We start from the raw sequence: 12,047 nt of genomic DNA on the forward strand, positions 1-12,047 counted from the left end.
AGGTTGGGTGGATTGGCCATGATAAATTGCCCTTAGTGTCCAAAATTCTATGATCTATGATTAACCTATGACAAAAGTTCGGCACAACATCGTGGGCCAAAGGGCCTGTTCTGTGCTGTATTTCTCTATGTTCTTGTACTATTTTGCAACTTGTGAGTTCTTCACTTTCCGAGTTTGACTTAAAGGTATGTCTCCATTAAAGATCCATGGATCAAAAATGATGATGACAAAATAAAAGAGATAGGAAGTAAGGGAATCAACAGGAAGGGCCCTTACACTGGAAATGGAGTCACGTGTATGCCAGACCAGGTAAGAATGGCAGATTTCCTTCCATAAAGGACATTGCTGAACCTTGTGGAAAGCCCAATCATTGGGAATAGGTGTACGGAACAAAGGGACAAGATGGTAAATGAATTATCAGAGTCAGAGTAATAGGGCAAATGAAAAGATAGGAATCCAAAACATCCATATACAAGAACATAAGACAAGGAGCAGGAGTAAGAAGACAATTCAGCCCCTTGAGCCTGCTCCGCCATTCAATATGATCATGGTTGATACCCTGGAAGATAACACAGAACACAGAACACAGAACACAGAACACAGAACACAGAACAGTACAGCACAGAACAGGCCCTTCGGCCCTCAATGTTGTGCCGAGCAATGATCACCCTACTTAAACCCACGTATCCACCCTATACCCGTAACCCAACAACCCCCCCATTAACCTTACACTACGGGCAATTTAGCATGGCCAATCCACCTAACCCGCACATCTTTGGAGTGTGGGAGGAAACCGGAGCACCCGGAGGAAACCCACGCACACACGGGGAGGACGTGCAGACTCCGCACAGACAGTGACCCAGCCGAGAATCGAACCTGGGACCCTGGAGCTGTGAAGCATTGATGCTAACCACCATGCTACAATGAGTTTATCAACACAAGTAGACATAGGAACCATGAGACGGCATGAAATGTCTGGCTGTTACAGTTCTCAGAGAAAAGAAAAAGTAATTGTAATTGTAAAGTTCACTGTAAGCTGTGGACACAAGTAGGCCACACTGCAGCCCGACAAGAACCGCAAATTCAAATGAACAGGCCGTGCACAATAAATAAAATTTAGTGGGGGCATAACTGTCACAAATATATTTATGGGGTTATGGAGTAGAGAAAATACATCAAGAATCCAAGGTTATCCATCCCGGAACATAAATGTATGTGGATATTAGGCTTAATGGTGACCCACATTGGCATTATTCACTCTCTGGCCTGTAAGGTTTAGGATTTTGACGTACAAAATCCTTATAGTTAAAAAAAAAACTCTTAAGGTTCAAATTTACAATCTCTAACTGTAGAGTTCTCAGTTGTGCTTGTCCACAAGGTACAAATAATTGGTATTCATGAATGAAGAAGTATTTATTAAGAAAGATTTTATTTCTACTTAACAAGAAGTAGTGAAGACAACATAGACGTTTCTCATCTCTCAACATCCTAGGAGTCTGTGTTGCCAGCACTGTCGTTGTCCTTCTCTTCTTTGTCTTTGAAGTGATCCTGAACTGTATTCAGAAGAGTCATACCTCAGAAGATGGTGATGAAATTTCATTGCAAGGATTTTGATACAGCTAAAGGATTTTCTAGACCATGTCAGAAGTCAATCAAGAGTCAACCATATTAGTGCGGGACTGGAGTCATATTTGGGGCACACTGGCTACCACTAGCAGAGAGCTCACCGCCTCTTCTCTCTCCCCCCCCCCCCCCCCCCCAGCAGCTACGGTCTCTAAAAGAACAGATAAATTGACCAACTATAGGCGGGATTTTCCACACAACCAACCAGATGTTTCATGGTGGTGGAAGTGACCCACCATTGGCCGGCGGTGGGATTTTCTGGTCCTGCCATTGTCAACAGAGTTTCCTGTCGTTGCACCCCTTATCACCATGAAACCTGTGGCTTCGGTACGCCATCAGAGGACCAAAAGATCCTGCCAATGTCAACAGCTGGAAACTTCTGACTTGCATCTTTAAATCACATCAACGCCAAAACCAGAAGGATCACTGAGCTCAGCCTGGATCTAATCAAGTCATTAACCTATAAAAACTGCTATCGCTATCTAATTTTTGTATGTGTGTGCGCACGTGCGAGAGTGAGTCATTATTTTACTTAGACCAGTTTCAGTACTAAAACCTATCCTCTTTGCTTTTTAAAATTCAAGGAAACTTGTGTCTTTTGAAGACACAGCATGTAAACAGTTAAGCACTCACTGAATTGGCAAATAAGTCCTTTAAATAAAAACTTGTGGTGAAATGAGGAGTGGGAAAAGAGGGGAACCACTCAACGTTTCCTCACCTAATCGTAATATGGCAGGACAAATGTTTTTGCCAATGGTTTCCACTGCTGCCTTACAGCACCAAGGATTCAATTTCAATTCCAGCCTTGGGTGACTGTCTGTCTTTGTGGCGTTTGTATGTTCTCCCAGTGTCTGAATGGGTTTCCTCCGGGTGCTCTGGTTTCCTTCCTAGTCCAAAGATGTGCAGGTTAGGTGGATTGGCTATGCTAAATTGTCCCTTGATGTCCAAAAGGTGAGGTGGGGTTACTGGGTTATGGGGATAGGTTGGGGGTGTGGGCCTAAATAAGATGTTATTTGAGGGTCTGTGCCGACTCAATGGGCCAAATGGCCTCCTTCTGCACTTTAGGGATTCTATGAATCAGAAGCCATGGTATCACTGTGCCAACATGGACTACAGTTTTATCTTTTATACTTCTAACTTTTATCCATCAGTCCCATTATTGGTCCTTCCTTTTTTGGAGATGGTCCAAATTCACCTCTTCAATTGGCTATTGGATGCAAATCATCCTTTGTCATCTCACGTCTGTAACTAGAGTCACATTGACCAAAGACAAGTATTCATCCATTTTCACCAGAGCCCCTCAGAGATTACATGGCATTAGAAAAAATGACACATCTCCCCGGATACAGAGAAGCCGTAAGTAAAGTCATATCCAGTTATCAGCAGATTTTAACCCAAGTCCCACAGATATCAGAAAATAAAGATTTTCTTCTAGTACAGATCAATTAAAGCAATACATGTTTTTTTTAAAAAGCATAGTGTCATCCTAAATTCAGTCTGCTTTTCGCCATTCCTTCAAACTGATTTAGAAAAAAAAATCACCTAATAATATTGTAAAGACAGCACGCAGTTCAAGACACAAAGGAAATTAATTATAAAACAATTGTGTTTCTCACAAACAATAGCTCTAGTAAATAATTCCAACTTACAGATGTGGCTCATTCACGTCTTCTGTACCCCAAACACATATGTTTCCAATGTTGTCCACAAGATACATTACCTCAAATTCACACTGAACAATTTACTTTAAATTGTGGTCAGGGAATAAATTCAAAATATGTTAAAGATTCTAAAATTATTGAATTATCAAAAATCTTACAATATACAAGGATGGTCACATAAAGGACAACTTTTGGTGCCCGTAGAATTGATTCCAATACGAGTCACTGCTTTCATGTAAGGAGAGGAGAGCAGAGAAAATAATTAAGCTTTCATCGATTTGAAAGGAAGGAATATTAAAGGCCATAAAAGGTTAAGCACAGCTATGCTCACCCAATATATCATGTGAACATAAAAACATCTGCATAATAATGTAATAATGTGAATACAAAAATTTTAGTATATTGTCATTATCGACACTCAACTATGAGCTGCCAACTTACAGTAGATGCATTAAAATACATTAAGTTAAATACAAGTCATTTATAGTTCACAACACCTTTTGAGTCCCAGATGTCTTCCTGACAGTTAAGTATACATTGAATGTAGTTAACATTTGCAAGTGTGGCAGCCAGTTTTTAAACATCCATATTATATGAATATCATTGAGATCAATCACCAGATAATATTTTTCACTGATATTCATTGATGGATAAATATTAGCCAGGAGCCTTGAAGAACATCCCCACTCTCTTTTGAATAGCACCAGGAGGTATTCTATATCTATCGGGCAGTGAGGTGATGTCTCCTAGCCTTCAGACCAGAAACCCCAAAGAACAAGAAAATTACAGCACAGGAACAGGCCCTTCGGCCCTCCAAGCCTGCACTGACCATTCTGCCCATCTGAACTAAAACCACCTACCCTTCCGGGGACCATATCCCTCTATTCCCATCCAATTCATGTATTTGTCAAGACGCCCTTTAAAAGTCATTATCGTATCTGCTTGCACTATCTCCCCTGGCAGCGTGTCCCAGGCTCTCACCACCCTTACCTCGTACATCTCCTTTATACCTTGCCCCTCGTATTTAAACCTATGCCCCATGTTAATTCACTCTTCCACCCTGGGAAAAGCTTCCGACTATCCACTCTGTCCATGCCCTTCATAATCTTGTAGACTTCTATCATGTCGCCCCAAAGCTCCGTTGTTCCAGTGAGAACAAACCAAGTTTCTCCAACGTCTCCCCATAGCTAATGCCCTCCATAGTAGGCAACATCCTGGTAAATCTTTTCTGTACCCTCTCCAAAGCCTCCATATCCTTCTGCACAGAATTCTCCCAAAGGCCCGACGCCGTCGTGAAACCCGGAGAGGTTCACGACGGCGTCGGAGGCCTCTCCTGGCCCCCTATTCTCCCCCCGCCGGGGGTCTAGGAGGGCCTTGCCGGGAAACTCGGCCGCGGGGCCTTGTCGCTGGCTTCAAGACCCGGCGCGCCGAGAATGACGCGGCCGGCGTGCCTAATGACGTCAGCTGCGCATGCGCGGGTTGGCCGGCGCCAACCTGCGCATGCGCGGCTGACATCATGACGGATGACGGCAAACCCACGCATGGGGGATCTGGGGGACATGGAAGTTACATGTTATCATAGGCCGCAAGGCATTAGTGAAGTGTCTAAAATGGTGCTGTCATCTGTTTATCACTTGCTAATGAAAAAAAAATGAAAATCGCTTGTCACGAGTAGGCTTCAATGAAGTTACTGTGAAATGCCCCTAGTCACCACATTCCGGCGCCTGTTCGGGGAGGCTGGTACGGGAATTGAACCGTGCTGCTGACCTGCCTTGGTCTGCTTTAAAAGCCAGTGATTTAGCCCAGTGTGCTAAACCAGCCCCAATGAAGTGATCTAACTTGCAGATCCTGGGAACGTGACCTGCTGAATTTTCAGCCCAGCTACATAGACCAGTAAGGTCCCAGGTTTGATTCCTGGTATATATATATTGAGTTAACTGATTTTAAGCCAATCCTATGGTAGCAGCACTGCTTGTGTCCACTAGAAAGCTGAATATGGATAAGCAAATCAATCACTCCTGATCAGTGTTCAGCACCCACTGCTGGAATTGAAGGAGTTTGGATGTCAGGTGAAGACAGGATTACAATTGGTTGTGATATTGTTTCATTGATTTGTCTGTAGGTACGCAGTGTTAAGGCTCATACAACATCTTGTACAAGGTCATGGGGGAAAGGACGAGAAAGGTGAAATTGTATCACAGTGAAGGAATCAATGCCTTCAGGGAAAAGGAAGGAGCTCAGGAAAAGACTATTAGGTTATGCAGCGTTTCGCCTAGAATGCCTGTACATGCTTGTTTGGATATTTTACATATTTGGAAGGCTAAGTAGTAAATATGCTTTTCCAGCAGGCCTAGCAGTGTTAGGTTTGTTCCAGCAAGCTGTTGATCTTCCCCAAATCGCAGCTATTAATCACTCACAGCAGTTAGACTGGAAGGAATATGAAGAGAAGTGTAAGGTTTAAAACAATACAAGATCCGGGCAGCACGGTGGTGCAGTGCGTTAGCCCTGTTGCCTCACGGCGCCGAGGTCCAAGGTTCGATCCCGGTTCTGGGTCACTGTCCGTGTGGAGTTTGCACATTCTCCCCATGTTTGCGTGGGTTTCGCCCCCACAACCCAAAGATGTGCAGGGTAGGTGGATTGGCCACGCTAAATTGCCCCTTAATTGGAAAAAATGAATTGGGTACACTAAATTTATTTTTTATTAAAAACAAGATCATTCACATGTGGAAGCTGAGATGCTGACATCAATGCTCCTCACGTTCTGTTATATTAATCGTTGGGGTGTTCTTTTTTTTTCAAATTTAGAGTACCCAATTCATTTTTTCCAATTAAGGGACGTAGAATTCTGATATGCAGTTCCGGTGAAAACCACCTCTTTGAATGAGATTAACATAAATTACAAAGCTGTGCTGTGCACATTAAGGAAGTCCATGTGCCCAGTGCTTTGTAGGTGAACTACAAGGATCTACTTTCAATGGTTTGGTGAAGGTGACACCAGTTTACACCTGATGCCACCAGTCATTCATCCATGCATTCTCTTTGTGCCCATATTTGCCAGAAAGAAACTACGAACTCTTGTGTTGCCCACCAACTGTAAAATAATTTGGGAAAAGGTGTTAACAAAGTGTGCCCATATTCACTGGTCACCCGGCTGTGTGCCAGGGTGAAAAGCAAAGCCATTATTCTGAATATTCATTGAGGGAATCCACCCAAAAAGCATCGGGCAGTTTTTTACACAACCAGTCTTTCTCTCTGGGAGCATTTTCACCTGTGGCCACCTTGCTTAGTAAGCTTTTAACTTTGTTCTGAGTGTCAGGTTGGTCAATAACTGTGTACATTCCAACAGTGCCGTCTTCAAATCCCACAAAAATATTGAAATCATTTTCCGAGACTGTAATACATGAGGGGATTTTACATAAATAACAGCTTCCGATATTTTTCCCATCTGTTGTGCGAACAATATTAAGCTCTGCACTTGAATGTGTTTCACAATTACAATGGTGTGTGTAACTTATATAAACAATATATTGACCACCTCGAGTCAATTGTTGGTTAAAGATGGCTCCCTCTGTACTAACGACACTCAATTTTCCATGGAGGATGTCCAAAACATTGATACTCTCAGAGGTCACTGAAATAATCGCAGTCCTCCCATTGTCAGAAACTTGAAAGACATCTAATTGTCTCGAGAATTTGACAGGGAGCTGGATCTGTCGGCAAAGTGATTCTTCTGCTACATTCCAGGTATAAATACTTCCCGAGGAGGAGACTAGCATGACATAATCTGGATAGTCTCTCAATGTCTGAAAGGCAACAATATCTGCTTTATCAATGCATTCAAATCTTTTGATTATGTCTCCTGACCACAAGCTAACAGCAAGAAGATGATGCTGGTGAAGACCCAGGACAAAGGTGCTTTCTGGTGTTATCATAGCTTTCTTTAAATGAATGTGCATGTTGCAGACAATATGCCCGGTAGACAGTTTCCAGACCTTTGATAGGAGGTCTTCACATAGCGACACAACAAAGTAGTCGTTTGGTGTTATCAGTAATTGTGTCACATTGCTACATCTGATGCGATGCAGGTTGTGACCAGCTTCTGTGTCCCAAACATAAAGGTCGTCACTAACATCTGCAGTCACCAGAGATGCTCCTGTCTTTGTCAGGGCACAATGTTTTACAAGGTCAGCATGTGTAAAGGTGGCCTCTATTTGATGGAAAATCAGGCTCCATTTGAACACAACACAGGTGCTATCAGAGGTGTAGAAATGCTTTCCCGGTGATGAAAGGAGAATTTGTATGGTCCTTTCTGTTCTTGCTACTGCTGAGGCTCTATCGATGCAGTTTAGGTCCCAGGACTTTAGAAAACCCTTTGAGGTAAATAATACCAAAGCCTTTTGCTTATAGCATTTAGCAAGCTTCAATGGGCTACCAAGACTGTTTTCAAGTATTTGAACACAATGCCCAGTCTCTCTCTTCCATACAAATAAGGACTGGAAACCACTAATGACAGCTATAATGGAATCACAGTCTTGTGACAATATAGCTTGGATGAAACATTCACCTTTAGGTGGTTTGAACTTGTCTGACATGCTCCAACTTAATGTGTTCCACAGTTCAATGCAAGATGCCCTGCACAATAACAATGAGCACGAAGAAAGTTCAACACTCAAAACTTCATTTTCATTTTCTTTACAAACAATCTCTTCCAAGAGATGTGGCTCATTCATGTCTTCTGTACCCCAAACACATATGTTCCCAATCTTGTCTACAGCATACATTACCTCATTGGATTCAGACAGGAAAACAGAATGGACAGATTCTTCAGGAAATTCAAAAGTGACTACGGCTATCTGGAGGGCAGTATGGGTATTAAATATTGTCACTGTGCTCTTCAATTGCCCACATAGTGCATATGTTCCATCAGTAGAAAATGATACACACTGAACGTCCTGTTGGCAGTTTAACTGCTTGACCGTGTGACAAGAGCTGAGGCCAAAGAGCCTCATCTCTGTGCTATTCTCGAACCACACGACGGCATCTGTCCTGCATACAACAAAACCACGGATTGGCTGATGAATTTCTGACGTGTTACCATCAAAACTTCTTCTCACATCAACTTCGTGAAGCAGAGACAGCTGAGCAAAGTCATACACTAATACAATGCTTTGGACAGTCGCCAGTACTAGGAATCGGTCACCCTCTGACATTCGAGCTCCTAAGATTTTAACTCCGTTTGTGTTGATTTGTTCCCAAGGTGCTTGTATCTCTAGGTTCCAAGCATATACGGAACCACTTTCCAATGCCACAAGAACAAGAGACTGTGACTGAATCTCTATGATATCAGTTGCTACAGATACTTCAGAAGTACTCAAAGCAGCATACACCTCGGGTACAGTGATCACTGGACTGTGCATCACAGCGACAACATTATACCTCAGCCCTTCTTGATAAGCCTGCTTCAAAAATTTGAACAGTTGCGGGAAGCACTCTACAAATGGTAGAAGATTCATCTGAACAACCGTTGGCAGATGATCAGGGGATTTTTGTAGTAAACACTGTGCGCTTTTCAGAACTGCTGCCAAAAATCTAATCTCCCTTCGATTTATTGTGTAAATATTTTCTTCTAGTTCAGCTATCAGGTGAACCAAGTGACCAGCTTTAATCATTGCTTGATGGGATTCAAATGAAGATAGCACATCAAGATATAGTTCTCCCAGTCTTCCAGTTTTTTTGAAATGATAAGCTAGTTCGTTAACTTTTCTGTGATTTGGAAATAGTAGACATGGGTTAGAAGAATGCAAATGAAAAAGCCATGGTTGTGAAGGCTGCTGTCTATCAATATATATCTTCATTACAGGATTATGTTTCGATATCTGACAATGCATTGGTTGGTCCTCTCTTGGTTTCTGACGCAGCAGAGTAATGGGAAGTGGTTTCCCTCTTCCATTGGACCATCGGCCACTGAAGTATTCCACCATGATGTTGTGCATTGGTTGCACAGTTTCCGTGTTGCTGAGGTAACGCCTGTTGACGACCACTGGAAAATGCCGGTTTGCCCAGAAGAGCAACTTTATGCCATTATGAAGCCTTCCCACCAAAAACCCAGTCAGATCCTGCTGCAGCCTTGCTAATGAATAATATGGCACTTTCACCGACTCCGGCAAGCCGGTTTGAGGCCAAAAGTGTTCTATAACAATGTTATCAAGTGACAAAATGTCCAGCAGCTCAACCTCACCTAGTCCTGAAGCTGCAAGCGTTACGTAGCCTAAAGCTCTGGAAACCAACCTCTCCCCGTGTCTCCTTTCAAGCCTTTCGAGTAGTTGCTTGATACTGGCATGGACACTTCTCCCTAAAGTCTGCTCACCAATATTCTCATGAGATCGCCAACAAAGCAGTTTGTTGCAAAGCAAGTTAACAAAAAGTGGGAGAGTACACTGGCCCAGGGCTGCACTCACATGCACCTGCTGCCCAGATGTAATTCTTCTGTTGGAGGTTAGAAGGCGTTGTGTAAGAATTTTGTTGCATTCCTTTCTCTCTCTTGGTTTTAGTTCAAGACAGTCTGCCGCATCAGGGTTCGATGACGTGCATTTTTGTGCATTCCCATACTTCTTCAAAGTAGTAGAAATAATTAATTTGGTAAAAGATGGCAGAGATGTTGGAAGCCACCACAGGGCCTGGGCACCATGAGTCCCCGAAATCTGGTCAACAGCATCTATCATTATGGTCAAGGGATGCTGTTCAGACGATTCCTCTAAAAGACTGACAAACAAGTTCATTACTTCCGTAATATTACTGGAATATTTTTGGATCGGTTTGTTATAGCTTATTGCTATTTGTTGACAGATTCCAGTCAATACGTTTCGAAAGGAAGTACTGTTGTTTGTGGAAGAGAGGAAGCGGCTGACAGTCACAGGGCTACGGTTGTTCAGCCATGAACTTATCTGAAAGCAAACATATAGAAAACAAAATTATACATTTATATTTTATTGTTCCCCAAGCTTAAAAAGCTTCCCCCAAGCAAGATGCTGGTAAGCCTACAAGAGCAGAGCCTTATTTGGTATGAGTAAAGAAATCAGGTAGAATAGCTAATCATGTCTGTACAAAAACTAGAACAATAGAACATATAGAACAGCACAGCACAGAACAGGCCCTTCGGCCCTCGATGTTGTGCCAAGCAATGATCACCCTACTCTTTTTTTTTTTATAAATTTAGTGTACCCAATCATTTTTTCAATTAAGGGGCAATTTAGCGTGGCCAATCCACCTAGCTTGCACGTTTTTGGGTTGTGGGGGCGAAACCCACGCAGACACGGGGAGAATGTGCAAACTCCACACAGACAGTGACCCAGAGCCGGGATCGAACCTGGGACCTCAGCGCCGTGAGGCGGTTGTGCTAACCACTAGGCCACCGTGCTGCCCTTGATCACCCTACTCAAGTCAACGTATCCACCCTATACCAGTAACCCAACAACCTCCCCCCCCCCCCCCCCCCCCCCCATTAACCTTATTTTTTAGGACACTAAGGGCAATTTAGCACCCTATCCCCACAACCCAGTAACCCTACCCAACACTAAGGGCAATTTTGGACACTAAGGGCAATTTATCATGGCCAATCCACCTAGCCTGCACATCTTTGGACTGTGGGAGGAAACCGGAGCACCCGGAGGAAACCCACGCACACACGGGGAGGACGTGCAGACTCCGCACAGACAGTGACCCAGCCGGGAATCGAACCTGGGACCCTGGAGCTGTGAAGCATTTATGCTAACCACCATGCTACCGTGTTATTTTAGAAAGATGAGGGGTAAGCCAGCTGACACGAGATGGAAGGAGAAATTGTTACATGGACAGTAGAGCGCCACAGAAGAGGAATCCAAGATCACAATAAATAAGAGCAGGAGTAGATCATTTAACCCATCAAGCCTGCTCCACAAATCAATACTGTAATAATAGCAGAAGGGGCTGAAAGAAAGGCCAAACTATTTGTTTCACACTACAAACCTCCCCCCCCCCCCCCCCCCCCCCCAGCTCACCATGGGAACTCATATTCTACTAATATGATCAATCAAATATTCCCCCGTGGTCCCTGTGAGAATGATCACAAATACAATAATGGCTGATCTTGGGTTTCAATTCCATTTCCCCCCCTGATCCTCATAATTCCCTGAGGAACCAAACATCTGTCTATCCCAACCCTAAATTCAATGATGAAGCATCCACAACACTCTGGGGTAGAGAATTCAAAAATTCCCAATCTTTTAAGTGAAGTAATTTCTCTTCATCTCAGTCCTAAGCCTCTTATCCTAACAATCTACCCTCATGTTTTAGATTCCCAGACCAAGGGAAATGGTCTCTCAGCGTCCATCCTATCAAACCCTCCTCAGAATTTTGTAGGTTTCAGTGAGATTGCCTCTCATTCTTCTAAACTCGAGAGAGTATAAGCCCAATTCACTAAGTCTCTCATCATAGGACAACCCTCTCAAAACATGGACCAATTTAGTGAGCCATCAATATACTGTTTCCAGTGCAAGTATATTTTTAAAAGTGATGGCCAAGACTGCGCACAGTACTCCAGCTGTGATCTCACCTCTGCAAGTCCAGAAAGACCTCTCTATTTTTGTTCTCCAATCCCCTTGGAATAAAGGCCAAAGATACAAAATTAAATGCAGTGGCAACTCAAACAGAAGGCAATTGAAATACGTTTAGTGCTGCGGAATTCACTTCCTGGGTTAATTGTTGAAGCAGAAACTAGATCAAGAT

At 43.2% G+C, this 12,047-nt stretch overlaps 1 protein-coding gene across 1 annotated transcript in view; it reads right to left on the reverse strand.

Moving 5' to 3' along the window:
* Window positions 1-6,071: 6,071 nt before the first annotated feature.
* Window positions 6,072-12,047, reverse strand: part of LOC119977872 (NACHT and WD repeat domain-containing protein 2-like) — a 41,804-nt gene continuing 35,828 nt past the window's right edge. The window contains exon 7 of the mRNA XM_038819133.1: window positions 6,072-10,228. Coding sequence (XP_038675061.1) covers window positions 6,464-10,228 — 3,765 coding nt within the window. The 3' untranslated portion in view covers window positions 6,072-6,463. The remainder of the gene's footprint in view (window positions 10,229-12,047) is intronic.

This window comes from Scyliorhinus canicula, chromosome 14 (assembly GCF_902713615.1).
Source record: "Scyliorhinus canicula chromosome 14, sScyCan1.1, whole genome shotgun sequence".
Lineage (NCBI taxonomy): Eukaryota > Metazoa > Chordata > Chondrichthyes > Carcharhiniformes > Scyliorhinidae > Scyliorhinus > Scyliorhinus canicula.